The sequence below is a fragment of the Heterobasidion irregulare genome, assembly GCF_000320585.1.
Source record: "Heterobasidion irregulare TC 32-1 unplaced genomic scaffold scaffold_02, whole genome shotgun sequence".
Lineage (NCBI taxonomy): Eukaryota > Fungi > Basidiomycota > Agaricomycetes > Russulales > Bondarzewiaceae > Heterobasidion > Heterobasidion irregulare.
Genome location: NW_009258198.1, coordinates 506,503 through 525,731, shown reverse-complemented (window position 1 = coordinate 525,731; position 19,229 = coordinate 506,503). Strand labels below are relative to the sequence as shown.

Here is a 19,229-nt window from a genome sequence, read left to right as displayed (position 1 = left end):
TCTTCCCTGATTCTCAAGCATTGGTCTGATCAGCTTCACTCCTTCACATCTATCAACCTTGTCATCATCCTCCTTATGTCTATACTAATCTGTGGACTAGGAATCTCTCATCCTGAACAGCCGTTTGTGACATTTGGATAGCCTTGCTCAAATCCTACTCCACACCCTAGTTTCGCATTTTCTTTCACAGCAGAACACCGGCTACGTACATACGGTGCTAGGCAGTCCCAAAAGACAAGTGACCGTCGACCATAGTAGTTACTGTACACTTCAAGCAAACAATTGGGTGATTCTACTTTAGTGTGGGTTGTTTCAGGTTGTAGAATATCTCTATCTGGTAGTCAACCCAGTGGAGGTATGACTCAAACAATTACGCTTGACGTTACTTACTGTACAATACTTTACAATACCTGGCCAGAAAGAGCTACTGTTGCCTTGATCCTCAAACCTTGATCAGGTTGAGGCTAGTGCGGGCTCTTGTGATCAAATCATCATGACTTCTAAAGGAAAGGGAAGAGAAGTAGGGCAAGTTCCGCATGGACCCGACTACTTAGAACACTCGGACTCATACATCTACCTCAGATGAACTATCAGAAGGAATTTGAAAGGAATCTGGGTTTATGTAGGTGGACCAGACAGCGGAAAACCCGTTGATGCTCCATTAGTAGCCTGGGAAGATAGGAAAGCACCTCTCAAAACAGTCACAACCCCAACCCAAACCAAACCTGCACTACCCCTGATCGATACCCCTAAAGAAAACACACCAGTTGACATTTCTAAAGAAGACATCGGAGAAGAAGTCATCCTGGCAAGAGTATTAACCCCTGTAGATGAAGAAGACCCAGAACTGACACCAGGACCAAGCAACCCAAGATGCCCAGACCCAAACCTAGACCCAACACCAAGTACAAGAACAGCAGACACAAGCAACGAAATGTCATCAGACAAAGGAAACAAACTAAAGGACTTTGACAGAACCAGGTCTAAATATCAAAAATGGATTTACGAGTGCATATGTATATCCTGGCTAACCCAACCAAATACACCACAGACATGGATAAGATCCTAATAGTCCTATTGTACATAAGGGAAGGAATGGTGTCATTGTTTGCTCAAAAATACTACTTTGACAGAGAACTTTGAGAGTACAAGGCAGCAGAGACCAAGAAGACATGGGGAACGTTCAAAGAATTCCTAAAGGAACTAGCTGCTGCATTCAAGGACGAAAGTCTAGAACAAAAGGCACAACAAAAGCTGTTCACCATGAGGATGGGAAAATGCTCAGTGGACAAATTCATCATGGACTACCTCATGACTGCTGGACAAAGCGGATTTGATCTAGAATCCACCATTGACTACTTCCGCCAAGCCATACACCCGGAATTCCTTAAACAAATTTACAGACTTCCGGAAATGCTGACCACGATGGACAATTGGGTAAAGTACACCCAAAGATTCAATAATCAATGGAGGGAGCTCCAGAGCATAAAAAGCTCTGTCCCCACCACAATGCCCTGTCGCAACAACCCCTTCCGCTACAACTCTTCCAATGCCCCCACCTCTATGAATAACTCAGTCGTACCCATGGGCATAGATGCTGTCTGCACCCCCCTTACTGACGACGAACAAGCCAGGCTGCATGCCGAGGGTGGGTGTTTCTATTATCAACAGAAAGGACACATGGCAAACCAATGCCCTGCCAAGATCTTGTCTAGGGTATATGAAAGGGGAATTGGACATGTTCAACCGAGTGATGGAAAAGTGGGGTACCACCCGGCTCAAGCCAGTGGAGCATTGGCTGGCCAAGGAGGAGGCTATGGCAGAGCGCTCCCGGCAAGAGCTCAGATTAGTGGCGAGACAACAACTTCAGGCAAAAGTAGAAGTGTGGCAATGACTAACCCATTCTGGGCTAGACTCGCAGCGCGCCAAGCCTATGCATCCAGAGAGAATGCATCTGTACGTCAGAAGGAGTCTGAGATCAGTCGGGAAGAGGTACAGAGGCTTATAGGGAAAATGAGATGGGATGAGCAAGAGGTGCTCTTTCAAGAATTAAGTGAAGGAAGTAAGCAAAAGGAATTGGATATGGATTTTTGAACCGGCCTACATCCTTAGTGTACCATAGGCCTGCCCAGAACCCTTATGTAAAAACAGTTGTATGACTTACAAAATCCAATCAAAAATCGTCCATGTGCATAAATGTACAGCTGAAACACAAAAAGGGAACCACCGAAGCAAAGGTATTGATTGACTCAGGAATAGAAGGACTCCTTATTGATAAACAATTTTGTCAAAAACAAGGGATACCACTTCAAAAAATTGACAGATTTATTCCAGTATTTAATGTAGATGGAATGGCAAACGAAGGAAGAAAGATCACGAACAAGGCATGCCTCCTAATGAGAATGACAAATGACAAAGGCGACTATCACGATGAACAATGCAAGCTACTTGCTACCAACCTAGGAGGGGAAGATGTAATTCTAGGAACAGACTAGCTGCATGAGCACAGCCCACGGATTGACTAGGTGAAGAATCACCTTACGTTCTCCACCTGTGCTGGAACGTGCCTAGTCAGCCAACCAAAATTCACAATACAAGCATAACTCCTATCATGACAAAGAAGCACAAGAATGATTGGATACTCCAAGATAGAAGACAAACCAGAAGAAGAAGAAAACACAGATGAGACCTTCTTCTCCAAATTCTACAAAGAATGGTACCACCAAGACCCATCTGAAATGCACCTGCTTGAAGCAATCCGTGTTCAATCCATCCATAGCAAATCACAGGAGTTAGCAGAAATAGCAAACAAAAAGAAAGATAAATGCACAGTAGAAGAAATAGTCCCTGCATATGTTCTCAAATGTTTCGCCAAAGTCTTTAACCAGGAAGCCTCACAACGACTCCCCAAACATTTGCAATAGGATCATAAAATTAATATGAAACCCGGATGGGAACCAAGCAGCTGTAAACTATACCCCCTAACTGAAGAAGAAGAAGACAAACTGTATGACATGCTGCAAGAGCACTTAAAAAGGGGGACAATACAAATATCAAATTCCCCACAAGCATCCCCATTCTTTTTTGTAAAAAAGAAAGAGGGAGATCTCAGACCGGTCCAAGACTACAGAAAACTCAACGAATGGACAATAAAAAACAAATACCCGTTACCCATGATTGACGATGTAATCTGAACCATAGCCAAATTGAAGGCAAAAGTCTTCTTGAAGTTTAACATCAAATAGGGATACAACAACATCTGCATGAGAAAAGGAGACAAATGGAAAATGGCTTTCCTTGCCAAATTCGGCCTATTTGAATGCCTTGTTATGTTCTTTGGACTTTGTAACTTGCCAGCGACGTTCCAAACTGTGATAAATATCATCTTCCATGACCTCATCATCACACAGGTTGTAATGGTATACATGGACAATATTCTCATCTTTGCAAAAATAGTGGAAGAGCATCAATGAGTGACTATTCAAGTTATGCAAATACTTTTAGACAACAACTTATTTTTAAAACCTTCCAAATGCGCATCCAAAGTCAACACGGTCAAATACCTTGGTTTCATCATCTCCGCGGATAGCATAGCCATGGACCCGGTCAAGGTTAAGGGAATTTCAAAGTGGCCAACTCCAACAAACTTAAAAGAAGTACAATCTTTCTTAGGCTTTGGAAAATTCTATCAAAGGTTCATACAAGACTTCCCCACTATAGCACGACCCCTGAACAACCTCACCAAAAAAGACACTCCTTTCACATGGATAGAAGAATGCAATGCAGCATTTGAAGCCCTCAAATTCTGCTTCACATCAACACCAGTGTTGATTTATCCTGATGGAAACCGACCATTCCAACTTGAAACCGATGCTTCCAACTTTGCATCTGGCACCATCTTGCCGCAAGAAGTCCCAGGCGATGGCTGGCACCCAGTAGCCTACTTATCGAAATCTTTCAATGTGGCCAAATAAAACTACGACATTTTTGATAAAGAACTACTAGCTGTCATCCACGCTCTTGACCACTGGCGTATCTATCTTGAAGGCGCATGGTACCCATTTGAGATATGGTCCGATCATAAGAACCTCCTTTACTTCTCCACCGCCCAAACTCTATCCCGCCGACAAGCATGCTGGGCACTCTTTGTTAGGACCGTGTCCTAACACGTGCATAGCACGTAGGCGGAAGGGAAGGGAAGGTGTTTTCTTGAACTTGGACTGTTAATGACTAGGACTGTGACTTGACACACATCTAGGCACGTGACTCAGGACATGGTCATAAGATATGAACATAACTTGGACTTGGACTGCTTAACCATTTATATGCTGACACATGAATGCTTACATACTATGATCTCCTTTCTTATTGTGCTTACCAACATTGATCGTGATTGGGTTCTGATGGAACACTGCTATGGACAGACATTTGATATACTTACTATATATGGTTACATCAAGGAGCCGTGGAGTATAAACAATGACTACGGATTACTTAGTGTTCAAAAGCACAGACCATATGTCTGCCCTACCCTAAACAGAATGTACTATATATAGGAGAGCTGAGCTTCTTAAAAAATCAGCTCATTCACTTTGTATACATCTTGATCTCTGCACTGCACCTGGCACCTGGCTATCTTCAGCTCATGCTTCATGATCTCTGTCAGATCCATAGAATCATACACAGTCTAACAAAGCACTGGATTTGTCTCAATGCCCTTATCATCCTCTACTGCCCGCAATGTATCAAGGACTCGCCGCCTACAGAGTCATCTGCTGGGATCCCTCTGAAGTCATCTGCTGCATTGGGGAGGATCTGTTCGTACCAGACGAATATCAACACATGATTAATTGGCACCTTCTCCACCTCTTCAAAGACAAGGTCAATACCAATCAGATCTTCCTAAACCAAGCACAAAGATGAGCCATCCATCTGGAAAAACACCCCCTTGTATTAGCTCTGGATTATATCTAATAGTGTCTAAAAGTATCTAAAATTGTTAATAGTATCTAAAAGTGTCTAATTTCCTAATTGGGAGCAACATACTGTGAGCATTGGATTGGTTTCTAATTTCATGATATTAGCACTAATTCTATACTAAGAAGTCTTTAATTATTAGTAGGAAATAGTAAGTACTACTGCTCTATCAGTGAGAAGGTAAAGATGTGGCACATTCTATACTATTTCAGCATATTACTCTCCTTCATGTATGCCTGCACTATTATCTTGTAGCTCTTTTGCTAACTTTCCAGCTGCTTTTATAAGGGATATAGAAAGAGAGAAATGTGCATTGATGCCCCCAGCCACTTTGTTGGCAGCTTGGCAGCTGCCACAAGAGGCTATGAAGACCTAGGCACCTTGTCCTTGCACACAAGATCATTAAAGTTGTCATTGTTAGCCAATGCCTGCTACTAGTCATTATAGGACACAACATGTGGGTTGGACTTAGGGATATGCTATATGCAGCCTTATAGACCTTGTCTATTAGTACAGTGGTTAATACTGTCTTGTGCAGCACACAATCATCATCACTATTGATATTACAATTTTTAGCACTATTTATATTGTTTATTGCCTTGGTGTTTTCCTCTAGCTATTGGGCTGTGGAAAAGACAGTCATATTGGTATGTGGTGCCAGAATGATATATTTGCCTGCCATATAGGAAATATATGCATTAAGCATATTAAGATCACCTCCAACAATCTTGTGCTTATTTATATATAGGCATGCCATACATATACCCTTGTCCCCACCCTCTACCTCACTAGTGGCTATTTGGAAAACCCCTCTCTCTTATTGGATCTTGATTATTCATAATCATGTTTTTGATCAAATTTGCAAATTTAGGTAGCATTGTCTATACTAGTAGAGTCCCATTGAATATTACACTCAATCATAGTTTTACACACTCTCAGTCCAAATTGTATAAGTGCCATAATTTATTTTTATCCTATATAAAGCTATTATTGATTTTCCATTGGTTTATTATCTTCTTAGCTAGTGTTTAAACTAAATCCTGAAAGACCTGACTTTTTAGGTATTTATTGGCCTATTTATTTATAAGATAGAGGAAAGATAAATGTTAAATAAAATCAGAGATGTTGAGGTTGCCTATATTATGTCTACTTATTTAGATTACCAAGTTTATATATTAGACTTTGTGGCTTAGTGGCTTAGAGCATCTGTCCTGGGTGCTTGTATATGTGAGGTTGTTGGTTCAACTCTGGCAAAAGGCAAGTTTGTTATAAGGTATATTCTGTGTTTAGGTATTGAACTAGTGCTCTAATAGACATGACTCTATAAGAAGGCTATGAGAACTATGATGCTTGATTTATTATTATTTTTCCGAAATTTCAAGTTATAATCAATCCTAATAATTCGTAATTTAGGAAAATTATGTCTAATTAGAACAGGTTTAGAGGGGGGGTAAGCTAAAAATGTCTAACCCTAATTGTTCTTAATTATGCATAAATAGAACTAATTAGAGCTTCATACAAAGGGGTGGTTTTCCAGATGTCGTCTTTATATGCTAGGCAGTCACCATTCACTTTAGCCCAGGGAACCCCTCTTAGTGTGACAAGTGCACGTGATAAGCTTAGCGGCTTAACACTCTTCCTATTGTGCTTTGATTTCACATTAGTACATAAACCCGGTACCTCCCACTGACTGGATGCTCTGTCTGGGCGTCCAGACCTAAAACAGGGGGTGAAATTAGACAACAAAAACCAGATATTATTAAAATCCCAATTATTTGTCAAAAGCGCCACAGGAAGAGGCACAGTTGAGATGCTAGACAGACAACTCATGCAAGAGCTGAAGAACATTACAGCAAAAGACAAAGAAGTGATGGAAGTGATAGAAGTTATCAAAGCATCAGGGCCAAGGACACTCTCCAAAGGACTACAAAAATGGAACCTAGAAGATGACCTCATCTGGCATAGAGGCAAAATATATGTTCCGCCAAATGATGAATTAAAAAGAAAGATAGTAAAGATGTACCACAACTCACCTGTGACCAGACATCCAGGGCGATGGAAGACATATGTCCTAGTATTGGACAACTTCTGGTGGCCCGGAATGTCAACATTTGTAAAAGAATACATAACGGGATGCACCACATGTCAAATGACAAAAAATATCACACACTCTACATGTGTCCCACTAATCCCAAACGAAATACTAGAAGGACCCTGGCAAGTGGTGACAATGGACTTTATTACAGATCTTCCGCAAGTCGGACCATATGACGCAATCCACGTAGCAGTAGACAGAAGCACCAAAGGAGTCATCTACACCCCATGCACAAAAACCATAGACGCAGAAGGAACCACCGACCTCTATATGAAAAACATGTGGAAACAATACAGACTCCCAAGAAAAATCATCTCGGACTGAGGACCACAGTTTGCCGCTAGGTTCACTAAAGAACTCTAGAAGAAATTGGAAGTAACAATAGCACTATCCACTACTAATCACCCAGAGACAGACGGAGAAACCAAAAGAGTAAACCAAGAGCTGGAACAGTACTTCTGAGCATTCTGCAATTACGAACAGACAAACTGGCCTGAACTCCTACCATATGCAGAATTTGCACATAATGTCAGAGAACACTCAACCACACATCAATCCCCATTCAAACTCATGTATGGCTACAACCCGACCTTTGCACCCCAAATCACCCCAAGATCCGACATCCCTCGCATAGAACAAAGACTAGAAAGACTAGAACAATTACGAGAAGAAACCAAAGCCAGTTTAGAAGTTGTGGCAGAACTGATGAGACGAAAGACCACCAAGAACAAAGTCAAACTAGAAGCAGGACAGGAAGTTTGGCTCTCAGGAAAAAACATCACCACCACACACCCAAAGGACAAATTAGCTCCTAAACTACATGGACCGTTCTAAATAGAAGAAAGACTGGGACCAGTCACATATAAGCTAAAACTCCTGCCCACATGGAAGATACACCCCATGTTCCATGCCTCCTTAATTATACCATATCGAGAAATGGCCGCCCACAGCCCTAACTATGAACAACCATCTCCTGACCTCATAGAAGGACAGGAAGAATATGAAGTTGAAGAAATTCTCGACCAAAGGAAACAAGGACGCGGATATCAGACTCATCGAACAAATGAATCACGAGAATGAACCTGAAGAATGCCAGAGAACTTGTAGAAGCCTATAACATATGGCACCCTAACAGCATGCCCCTGAGAACAACCCTCGCAAATATCGAACAAACAAACTTAGGAACATATAAAAACTCCAACTCAATCCTCCAAATCCCCTCATCACTTCAACAACTCTACTCCATTCATGACGATCTTCCTCATCTTACACATGTCCTCTAACAGACCCCTCACCATCACCCACAACGACAGTACCCTTGTCGAAGAGTTGGCACTGATGTCTCTTACCAACTCTCCCTCTCTCACCTCCAAGCCATCCATGATAGAAGAACGATCCGTACCCTGGGATTCTGATGAGGAGCAAGCAGCACAAGAGGCAGACAAAGTGTTTGATGAATACCTCAGGAGATTAGACGAAGATGAAAGGCTTGAAGAAGAGATGAGGAGACGACTTGAGAGTTTTGAGAGAACATTGCCCCTTTGTTCCCCTTCCCCCCTATAGGTGACAGACGTCACAACACTACCCATAACCTCACCTCCTCACTCTCCCTCCCCATCACCTTTAATCCAAAAAGACAACAGAGGAATTGTTTTTTCTGACAAAGAGTCGTACCTGACTGCCCCTGTCACATACCTCATGGGGCTCATAGAGGGCTCACTGAGCACAGAGTTCATGTCAGGACCTACCCGACTGGAGATACATGGGGCATTAGAAATCCTGAAAGAAGAAAGGGCATTCATACAACATGCGCAAAGGGCTTTGTAGACACAAGAAGGAACCCTCATTGCCTGCATCAATGCAGGCGAGAGGAAACTCATGGGACTTGACCACGTTGAACCCCTTCGTGACACATTTCACCCCGCCGATGACCTCACTCCTGCCAATGAGTACTATATGCCGTCCATGGCTGTGGTATCTTGTGCCTTGTCTGCGGCTTCAAATGGAGGTCTGCTTCACCCAATGCCAGGGACTTATCCCACTGGCCCCAACCGAGGGGTCTATAGGTTCACACGTCCTTCCCCTCATTTTCAGGCCATACCCCTGACCTTTGGGCTCCGCCACCCACCTTCTCGCACTTGACCCCCTGTCATTGAATATGATTCTAGTGACTGTTACGACTGCTCGTCGGTAACCCCAAGAGTAGGAGGTTCTTCCCTAGGTCACTCGTGGAGGATGTGTGGGACGATGGTCTCGACTGTACGTGTAGCACAGGAGCCAGGAGTGTATTGCGGTATAGCAACGAAGTAGACAGTATGAAGACTGTCTAAGAACGAAGGTTCCTGTATGTGAAGATACAGGAGAACGAAGAGAATAGACTGAAGAACCTCAGCCTACTCTATGGGCCTTTTATACTACTTTAGGAAGTAGGGCGTGAGAATACCATATATGTATCCGTAGGTATACTCTAAGTCATCTCTCTCAATAACGACTACTCTTGTGCTTCTCCGTTAGTCTCCTTCCGGCCAGGAAAGACTAGGAGCTCAATGCCCGATGTGTGAGTAGTTTGTAAGGCGGCGTTCCATGCCCGCTACGCAATAGGCCCATGATACTCGACCAACGATAAGGTGATCCGTTGGGAGTGGATGACCAAGGTTACTATCTGTACCTTGTTGTACGCCTCACCGTGTGAGGCCGCTTGATATTTGTGATGATCGTGTCGGTATAGACAGCCGTTAAGGCCCGACAGAACGTGATCATAACAGTGACTCTGACACACTCCCCCTCATTGATCACCGCCACACTCTCTAAAGATGCATGGACAATTGTCCGGTATGACGTTAAACTGCCAGGGCAGATGACAGTTTGAATCTGTTGGGCCAGTACTCACTGCCATGATGAGAAGAGGGACTCAGTTCCAGGATACAGTCCCCATGTGGTTCTAATGAGGTGAGATACCATGGCGTCCATACTCAAGGGCTATTGCACCATGGCTTGATAGTGGGCAGCAAGAATTGGTGCCCTAAGTATCATTTTTCTATGATTGCAACAGACTTTACATGCATTGCTTATGTTTTTCTTGAACTCTTTTACTTACCGTCTCTGGCACTGATGACCTAGAGGGGGGGAGTAATGTTATGAACTGCCTACTGTACCTTTCTTGTGATTCCCACAATCCGTATAAGGACACATAGGACTCTCCCAACTATACCTCGTGTTCCTGATCCACTGCTAGTTGGTCTGTGCTCTTGCTTGTACATATTTATAGCAGCTGCAGTGCAGTAGGGAAGCCTTAGGCTATCCACCTCTATCCAATCTAGGAACTGCTGTTTACCAGTCTTCCCTGATTCTCAAGCATTGGTCTGATCAGCTTTACCTCTTCACACCTATTAAACTCGCCATCATCCTCCTTGTATCCATACTGATTTGTGGGCTAGGAATATCTCATCCCAAACAGCCATTCATGACACTTGACAGGTAAGTGTATTAGCCGTAATCTGGCATTATGGATCCCAGTCAGCTGCAGTAGGGCTTGTTTGTCCTCTGCTAATAATGTGGCAGTCATGAGGAGAAGTGGGACTCAAGGGGGAAGTCAAGCACGGATATGACCTAGCTGTGCATAGGCCTCACAAAATGTACAGCTCCAAGGAAGTACAACATGCACTTCATCAATGCAACACAGAGCTAATTGTTCTTGAATCTTGTCGGTTTGCAAGATTCTATCAAATTCTGGGGAATATAACCGTTCAGGGGAGATGATGACCACAGGATGCTTATACTGTGCAACCTCCCTGAGAAGGTTTCGTCCTTTCACCTGAGCTGCTTTGATGCTCTGCTTGTCTAGCGACACGGCGTGGATGCCCATTGTAAGCATTTCTTTCACCTAAGGTATGTTAGTCCTTCATGCATAAGTCCAGGTCCTTGAATGGCTCACCTGACTGTGGGCTAGGTCAGCCAAGGGGCTAATTATGAGTGCAATACCATGTTGAACAAGTTTGCAGCCAGAGCAAGGGATGTCTGGATTATTAAAGAGCTCTTGAACAAAGAGGAGGTGCAGATAGGTGACGGCAGTTTTTCCATTACCATATCCTGCAATTATAAGCTGATTATGGCCATCTAGAATGTTTGCAGTGGCCTTGACCTGCCACTCATAAGGACCATCTGGCCATTCAGATAGCACCTTCTGAAGGGTATTCTAGATTACTCAAAGGCCTTGTGGTGTTGACCAAATGTCAGTTTCCGGCATCCATTCGGAGCGGATAAAGGGGAGAAGCAGCAAGTGGTCAAGTATTAAATTAAGTAGGAGGCCAAGTATAGCTACATGTCGCGCGATGCATCACGTCTTTGTTTACTACAAAGGCACATGACTTATCGACACGGTGTATGACTATGACACTTACGCGGTAACTGAGTTTCACGAGAAATATGATGACTAGAAATAATCCGAGATGCCCGAAGGAGGGCTGCCTGCCAGGGTAGCTAACTTTGACTACGTGGCACCGGACATTGCCTCAAATATCCCCTGGGGATATCCATGGTATATTAGGAATATACCACAAATATACCACAAATATCCCCAGACCCCCCTCAGTACATTCGTGGTATATCCGAGGTATAGTCACAAAATCCCTCGAATATCCCCAGGGGATATTCGGGGCTGGGCATATTCACGGTATATTTCAGGTTTATTCATGGTATATTTCGGGTATATTCAAGCTCATTATCATGAACCAATTGCTTGAAAATGTGCTCCATAAATAGAGAATAAATATATTAACAAATCATAATACTAATACATGCTATTGAAGGCTACATGACAATTCTAAGGCTTGAAAGATCTACAAAATATACTTGAAAAGGCGAGAGGTGCGAATCCCGGCTAGATGTTCCCCCGCATACGCAAGCAGCCACGGCGCGCATCAGGGATGGGACGACCAGCGCCTTGACGCAAGAATCTATTGCGGTGGCGGGAGCGGTGCGTCCGCGCGTGGCCTCGAATTCGAGGAGTACATTTTGGGGGGTGCGTCGGGCTGCGGCACCGCGCTGTTGAACACGAGCACATCTGGTAGCACGCCACGCGCACAAATGCAGCCGCTGAGGAGTGCATCGGTGCCGGCAGCGTAGAGGCGCATCCTGCGGAGGAGCGGGGTGAGCATGCGTGTCGAGGCTGAGAAGATCAGTGCGGGGAGAGACAAGGTCGCCAGGAAGGGTTGCAGCTTGGTAGGGGTGGCGAGTGCAGGGAGCGAGGGGGATGGAAAGAATGCGGTGTAGTGCGGGGGTCAGTACTGCCATGCGGGGGGTTAGCACTGTGACACGGAGAGCCCAAATGAACACTGGCCTCACTGATGTTGCTGCTGCTGCCGCAATATCTTGTCTCTCCTACCTTGGAACCAAACAGTTTCAATGATGCCCACTCCTGGTTCTCCAATGAAGGCGAATAGCACAACAACGTCGCGATAGCATTTATTGCTTCCAAATCGAAATAGCTAGCAGTGGGTAGATTTTAGTTCTGCTTCCATGAGTGATTGCCAAATAACGCACCAGATTCATAATGAGACTCGCAGATACATCGTCCGGCCCTGCAGCAAATCTTTGATCATCAGTCCAGAGCCGACCTCGTTGACAGACAGAGCCTCAAGCGTGTACTTCAACGTTTACGCAATCGCAAGACAGATAGCATGTCGTTCAGGTGCACAAAGAAGCCGGCGTACGTCATTTGATGCAGTGCAGTGAGCGCAGTGAAGAGGATCGATGGACCGTCGTTGCGGGGAAGGGTGACAAGAAGGAAGTTCTGCGTTATGGCATGTGAGAACTGTGGATGAAAGAGCAAGCGTACAAAAAGCGGCATCGCCAATGTATACCGGGCGAAAATGTCTGCCTCGTTCTCAACAACGGTAGTGTCAACCTCCATCACTGACATTGCCTCGCCCATCTGGATTCCGAACGACGTGAATGGAGTGGACAGAGGACCATACACTGAGCTCGATGCTGCTGCAGTGCAGGCGTCGATAGTCTTGTCAGAGCTGACGGTCAGCCGCAATGGATGAAATCAGCAAATAATTCAGGAACGATTTACTTCGCCTAGTCTAGTTCATTGTTGAAGGTAGCCGTATGCCAGCAGGGCTCGCGTTCGAAGGACAATATGAGAAGGAATAGATAGATATTTTATGAAAAAAGCGCTGGAGTGAACAGACTGTACAACAACCGTAAATCCGTGATAAGTTGCGTGTGATGAACCTCGTGAGAGATGAGCTTATCGACCCCTCGTCGCTGAGGTGCCGTCGTAGATGAAGTCGACGATGAGCAACTTATGGCGGTATTATAGCTTACATAACGACTGGTTTCCTATTCGTCGTGCAATACCGGGCTAGACGACGCGTCGAGTCGATGTCGACCACAAGCAAAGTCCTGCGAAAACCAGAGTGAGTCAGTTTTCAACCGAATCGATCCGAGCGCAACAGGTTGGTCAAAACAACGAGGGTGGTAAGGAAAGGAAAGGCAAAGACATCGATAGCGTGCGCCGCGAAACAAAAGAGCGAGCGAAGAGAAAAGAAAAACGAACGGTACGCACCTTCAGCTCTATCCACTGAGCAGGCCATCTCCTATGCCCCCCATGCCCCCTCCGCCGCCCTCTGGACCATCGTGCCTCGGGCCCTGCGAGGGACCATCCTCACCGCTATGTTTCCTGCCCCTGTTTGGGCAGTGCTCTCGCTTGTGGCGATGGACTTCATCTTTACGCACAAAAAGGGCTGGGCAGTCGCCGCATGCAAATTCGCGCTGTCCTCCGTGGCGCAGAGTCGCCTTGTGTCGGGGCATGTCGTACGGGCACGACAGCCGCTTGCTGCACCCGTCGGTGCCGTCGCAGACATGAGGGTCTACCCTCTTGCGCTTTCGCGCGCCTCTCTGTTCCTCCCCATGTGTCGATGTCCAGGGCCCTCCGATGGACTGCGTTATAGCCTCGGGGACTGGATCACCTGTGGGGTTCTCCACCCTATGGGTGGACGTCGTCGATTTTAGCGTAGTTTCTGGGGGGGCGCTGCCATGCGCCTGTGGATGGACCACAAGCATCTGGCCTCGCTCTCCCGCCGTCTCTCTCTCTCTCGCCGCATAGTCGCTTGGCAGCCTGACCGAAAATCGGCCATACCCCGCGATCGGGGGCATGCGCGGCCTCTTGACTATACGCCTCCCCGCCGTCGCGCCGCTCGCTCCCTGACTCCCTCCCTCCTCCCTCCCCTCGCTTCCCTCCCCATCCCTCTCCTTCTTCCGCCTTGGCTCCTCCTCATGCACGTGGTGTTCCTGCGACACCGGCTCCGTGGTGATCTCTGGCGACGGCGGCAGCTCTGGGACAGGCCCCGGGGCCTTCGCGACGACCACCTGCGGAGGCACCTCGGCCAACACCCGAAGGACGGTGTCGCGCGGTGCCTCCACTATATCTCGCGCCATCTCGCTCCATGGACCATGGATCGGCTGGACGGCGCCCAGCAGCGAGGAGAAGGGTGCCGTGCGGTCTTGGGCGGGTACGTGTGGCGCGATGGGAGTTGGAACCTCGAGGTAGGTCCCAGGGAACGGATTCAGTCGTCCCCCACGTGCGATATAGGCGTGAGGCCACGGTTGTGCAGAAGGGCTCCCGTCCTCGAGAAAGTCCGTGCCCTCATCCTAGGAATGCAGAGCAATGAGTGGCGTGTTAAGAATCTGGAGCAAGGTTCTAGACTTACTGACTCGTCATCTGTGAGGTCGCTCTCACGGTGCCCCTCGTTGTCGATAGCATGGGAGCGCGACGAGCCTGCGCCAGGAGCTGTGGGCGAGTTCGTATTAACATGTAGCAACCTGCTCGAATGATATGCACATGCAGAACATACTGAAGAGGTCTTCCTCAGTGTCACGGCCGTAATCGTGGCACCACGACATTGCTAAGCGGGTGGATGATGGTGTGTAGGTTGTGTTGTTGAGTGGCTCAAGAGCGTTGTGGTGGTTGGTAGGGGAGAGGTGGGTAAGACTCAGCGGTACAGTGAACTGTTGACTTTTCACCTCGCTTGATTAGGCGGATATACCACCGAAGAAGCGCCCACCACCTTCTCGAGGAATCAGTCCAAGGAACGCCTCCGACGCCGGTGTGATGCCTTCCTTCGCATGCTGGAATTAGGCTCCGACCCAAGCCCAAGGTGGGTCCATTGTTCGCATTCCGCAGGTTGTTCATCATTTCTCCTTTCGGCCGTGTCCTCTCTTCCAGCGACAGGCGGGCAATTTTCTCTGCCTCGTTCCATCAATTCTGTAAGACATAACGTGTCCAGGCTGTAACCATCCGGCGGGCTTCTGGGGGTGCGCCCATCGTTATCGTCGTTCATCCGGCCCTCGATAACATCTGTGGCAAAATCACCCGAGGAGGGGGGTTGCACATGTCGTAACAACCCGATTATTCCCTTGTTCTGTACCGCTTCTTTTGACAGTCGACGCTCTTCGGCGTCATGCCTTGTATCCGGGACGGGCCTCCGCAATTGAGATTATGCGCGTTCGTCGATAGGTTGTAGGCGCATCAAGGTGCTTGATTTTACGGAAGGGTCATTGCAAACGGCATAATTCAGCCCGCTCGTGTTCTGAAATCGAATATTCTAGCCGCTTGTAGCGTCTTCGCACATCACGCAGGGGTGGCAAGGCACAGTATTGTGCCATGTACTCAGTCGATCGACTATCGAATTAGTTTTCTCGGCGCGCATATATCCAGAGGCTTTCTCGAGTGAGACTGGGAAGGCACCTGCACGCCCGATCGACCATTTCCCGTGTCGACAGAGCATCCATCAGCGGCGCCGGAAAGTAAGTTTGAGCTATTGCTCATGAAGAGGGTCTGGATGTCATACTCAATTTGATTGCCTCATCGATCAGTGCGGACGTTACTGATAGGTCTGCATGTCTCAACACTAACCGCCAACGCAATGTTAATGTACGATCAAAATATTACCTTCTTCCTGTCATCCAATTGTACGCTCTGGATTCTCCCACCAGACTCTCCGCATTTCAAGGAATACCAGTGTCCCGCTGTTTGCAATAAGGGAGCATTCCTATGATCGGCTCGCGTTTTCAAGCTAATAGACGAGGTTGGAGCGAGGATAGAGTCGCATCGAAGGATGCAACGTCCCAGCAGGGCTATGAACCAAGCCAAATTCAGCTCGGCATGGGAGCATTATCTCGAAGGTGTGAAGGCAATGTTCACGATAGTGCTCTCGGATTCTTCAATACCCCATTATATCATGTTTACTGCACGTCTCCGATAGATGTATCTCCGTATGTCACAGCTGGAGCAAGAGGCTTAGGAGGAACGATTGTCATTGTTGTGCAAATAATTCGCTGGATTCGACAAAGCACCACTGTGAGCGTTTCACGAGAATAGGCTCAAGAGACAATAGTGATGTCATGAAAAATCTATGGCCTGTTTTGAGCGGTGAAAACGAAAGTCGTTGCTGCTCTTGGGGTGAGGATAAGTTAAAATCGGCGCCGTCGGAGTGGCGCTCGATGACATTAGACGTGGATGCACCTTGCGCGGTAAGGCCGCGTGGCTAAAGTCACTCTCAGTAAAAACGGAATTCAAGTGATTGTCAAGCTCGGTCAAAAATTGGTATTTTGTCATGTATCCGTCAAGAAAGTGGCGCAAAAAGTCATACACAAGTCATAAACTACCAAAATTGGACATGACTTTCACATGACCTCTGCACTGCTTTCATGACGGATACATGACAAAATACACCAATTTTTTGACTGGGCATGACGTTCACTTGAACTCCGTTTTTACTGAGGGTCACATGCAACTAGCTGCTCGGATGCTTGACCTCTTGAGTTCAGCGAGGTTCCGCATCTTCATAGACAGTCCACACCCACATGCCGTCGAATCAGACTCCTGAAACATCTTTGCCTTCTGGGGGACAAGTGAAGCTTTGCGATCTGAAAAAGGTCGCTTTTGAGACCAGGTGAGGATCCTGATCTGTAGTTGAGACTATCGCGATGTTGATCTGGCCGTCCCACACAGTGCAATTGACTACTGGAGTCATTTTTTGCGAATTAGACTCGATTCGCTCTCTGATTTCAGCGCCACTGCATCCGCAGGTGACTTGAACGTCCTCAAGGCCTTTGATGACGAAGTAGTCTATCTGCGCACTGCAATACGCGCCATCCATGCGCGGCGCAATCACACAATCCCCACATGCCGCTTACCACCAGAGATCCTGGATAATATATACTCTTTTCGGGTGGTAGTTGATTTGCCGCGGAAACAGAACCTGGGATGGATCAAAGTCTCACATGTGTGCAGTTACTGGAGAGATGTCGCTCTCGAGAACACAAACTTGTGAACAAAAATCAACCTTGATCTCGGCAGAGAATGGGTCTCGGAAATGTCTACGCGTGCAAAGCAGGCATCTCTTGTTTTCAAGAGCTCCTGCATGGAAAGCTCTGTCCAATTAATCACGGCCCATCTGCCTCGCGCGAGGGTGATCACTCTATCTGGCATTGTGGACCCCTTTCATAGTTTACAGCCCATTGATGCTCCTGCTCAGATAGTGGAGCATGTTGAGCTCTCAGTACGGGCTGAAGACAATTGTATCACAGAGCTTCCGGAAAACCTGTTCGCTAATCATGCCCCCCTCTTGCGTACTGCTTATTTTTCTGGGTTAGCGATCCCTTAGTCCTCCACAGTCTTTCATAATTTGACCAGCCTCAAGGTGTATGGAAATTCTGCCGAGAACTCTTCGATGCCACCATATGATACTTTTTTCGACGCATTGTCCGAAATGTGTTATCTGGAGACACTTTTGATCTACGACGCCCTCCCTCCCCTTTCTGCTTCGACATCTGGTCAGCCACGAAATACAATCGCACTCTCTCATCTTTCGAACTTGACTTTGGGAGGAGTCTGGTCGTGTTGTATGACATTCCTGGAAATTGTGGAATTTCCACCCCTTTCTGAATTGTTTCTCTCTTGTGACTGCGAAGAAGAGGAGCTTTCTACTCGCTTTCTGCTTCCCGTCCTTGAGAAACAAGGCGGGAAACCGGGACTTGTGCCCCCTCTTCGGACCATTCAGATGAATCGCCCTCCATCCTCAGGGTATATATTTTTCCATGGCTGGCGGCATTGTGATCCTCGTCACTCTTCCGAAGGAGCCACGATTCCAGTTACTTTGAGACTTTATAATAGCTGTCCGCAATGGCAGATCGAATGTGACATATTAGGAGCTTTTTTCACCCAAGAGACGGTGAATCTCTTTATCGATGCAGACCCTCTTTGGGACTTGGCGATGTTTCGCAGTGTAGTTGGACGTGCTCAGTCTGAAGCGCATCTCCCTCTCTAAGTCCATTCTACGACCATTTTGCATTGCTATGAAGAAGGACATGGATACCACAGCTCCAGAGCAGACTCCAGCCGAGTCGTACAGCGAGCATATTCCTTTCCCCAGCCTTAAGGTCATCCATTCACACCCCTTGCGAGTCTCAAACGTGTCCAAACTAGATCGCACTGTAGGTTTCTTGACCCGTGTGCTCAGAAAGCGCACTACATTGCGGGCTCCTATTCGACAGATCGACATTATCCAACCGGATCTGCCGGAAAAGTGGATGGAAGAGCTGAGAGCTGTTGTGCCCAACGTTACTTGGCGTGGAGGACGAGCCGCAGACCGCTTCAAATTCAAGTCGGAATTGTTCGACGCGATCTCCCAGAGAGGCACTAAATGCCAATCAGTTGGTGCAGAGAACCGAGACGTGACTTAAGGGGACAAATCTGTGTCCGCCTTGTGGTTTTATGCCACCGCGTCAGTCGGTGTTTCATAAAGGAAACGGTGTACTTTTTTTTTTTGATCTCAGAAAAGATTACGATTTAATTCAAACGAACATCGGGGTCAGATAAAATCCCAGCGAGTGCGAAGTGAATGGGATCATTGAATTTGAAATCTGCGAAAGAAATCAAGCAGAGATACCAGTACCTGGCATACTTTGCAGAGGGTTTGATCCGGGAAGATCCACACGGTTCGAGCTGGAATGTCATTCAATAGCGATGTTAGTGTCATACACATTATCAACGAAAAAATCTCGACAAGTCGGGTCGTAAGGAGAGCATATGGCTTGACTTGGATCGCGGGATGTCACTAAATGAAGGATGTCTAGGGAGGTCAGGGGT

The 19,229-nt window shown here is 46.7% G+C and overlaps 8 protein-coding genes across 8 annotated transcripts; 6 read left to right on the top strand and 2 right to left on the bottom strand.

The window, feature by feature from the left end:
* Positions 1-1,263: 1,263 nt before the first annotated feature.
* HETIRDRAFT_424594 (uncharacterized protein) lies at positions 1,264-2,094 on the top strand (the record flags this gene model as incomplete). Its single annotated transcript, XM_009543769.1, has 1 exon — positions 1,264-2,094. One exon carries the CDS (start codon positions 1,264-1,266, stop codon positions 2,092-2,094), a length of 831 nt encoding a protein of 276 aa, XP_009542064.1.
* Positions 2,095-2,186: 92 nt separating this feature from the next.
* On the top strand, positions 2,187-2,495 carry HETIRDRAFT_43076 (uncharacterized protein; the record flags this gene model as incomplete). The annotated part of the gene is made up of 1 exon (XM_009543469.1): positions 2,187-2,495. One exon carries the CDS (start codon positions 2,187-2,189, stop codon positions 2,493-2,495), a length of 309 nt encoding a protein of 102 aa, XP_009541764.1.
* Positions 2,496-4,740: 2,245 nt separating this feature from the next.
* HETIRDRAFT_115404 (uncharacterized protein) lies at positions 4,741-5,818 on the top strand (the record flags this gene model as incomplete). Its single annotated transcript, XM_009543768.1, has 5 exons — positions 4,741-4,881; positions 5,007-5,047; positions 5,123-5,128; positions 5,594-5,624; positions 5,726-5,818. The coding sequence occupies 5 exons, from the start codon at positions 4,741-4,743 to the stop codon at positions 5,816-5,818; spliced, it is 312 nt and encodes a 103-aa protein (XP_009542063.1).
* Positions 5,819-6,670: 852 nt separating this feature from the next.
* HETIRDRAFT_18154 (uncharacterized protein) lies at positions 6,671-6,970 on the top strand (the record flags this gene model as incomplete). Its single annotated transcript, XM_009543425.1, has 1 exon — positions 6,671-6,970. A coding segment is annotated over one exon (300 nt), but the record flags the coding sequence as incomplete, so codon positions are not given.
* Positions 6,971-10,664: 3,694 nt separating this feature from the next.
* On the bottom strand, positions 10,665-11,249 carry HETIRDRAFT_309794 (uncharacterized protein; the record flags this gene model as incomplete). Its single annotated transcript, XM_009543767.1, has 2 exons — positions 10,665-10,955; positions 11,007-11,249. Coding segments are annotated over 2 exons (534 nt in total), but the record flags the coding sequence as incomplete, so codon positions are not given.
* Positions 11,250-12,719: 1,470 nt separating this feature from the next.
* Positions 12,720-13,004, bottom strand: HETIRDRAFT_414289 (uncharacterized protein; the record flags this gene model as incomplete). Its single annotated transcript, XM_009543766.1, has 1 exon — positions 12,720-13,004. The coding sequence occupies one exon, from the start codon at positions 13,002-13,004 to the stop codon at positions 12,720-12,722; it is 285 nt and encodes a 94-aa protein (XP_009542061.1).
* Positions 13,005-13,208: 204 nt separating this feature from the next.
* Positions 13,209-14,094, top strand: HETIRDRAFT_470241 (uncharacterized protein). Its single transcript, XM_009543765.1, has 3 exons — positions 13,209-13,357; positions 13,458-13,945; positions 14,029-14,094. The coding sequence occupies exon 2, from the start codon at positions 13,677-13,679 to the stop codon at positions 13,941-13,943; it is 267 nt and encodes an 88-aa protein (XP_009542060.1). The 5' UTR covers positions 13,209-13,357; positions 13,458-13,676; the 3' UTR covers positions 13,944-13,945; positions 14,029-14,094.
* Positions 14,095-17,088: 2,994 nt separating this feature from the next.
* Positions 17,089-17,412, top strand: HETIRDRAFT_309803 (uncharacterized protein; the record flags this gene model as incomplete). The annotated part of the gene is made up of 1 exon (XM_009543764.1): positions 17,089-17,412. A coding segment is annotated over one exon (324 nt), but the record flags the coding sequence as incomplete, so codon positions are not given.
* Positions 17,413-19,229: the final 1,817 nt, after the last annotated feature.

What these genes read in the sequence shown, in the direction of transcription:
- HETIRDRAFT_470241 (XM_009543765.1), top strand. Translation starts at nt 13,677, where the DNA reads ATGCCCCCCATGCCCCCTCCGCCGCCCTCTGGACCATCGTGCCTCGGG.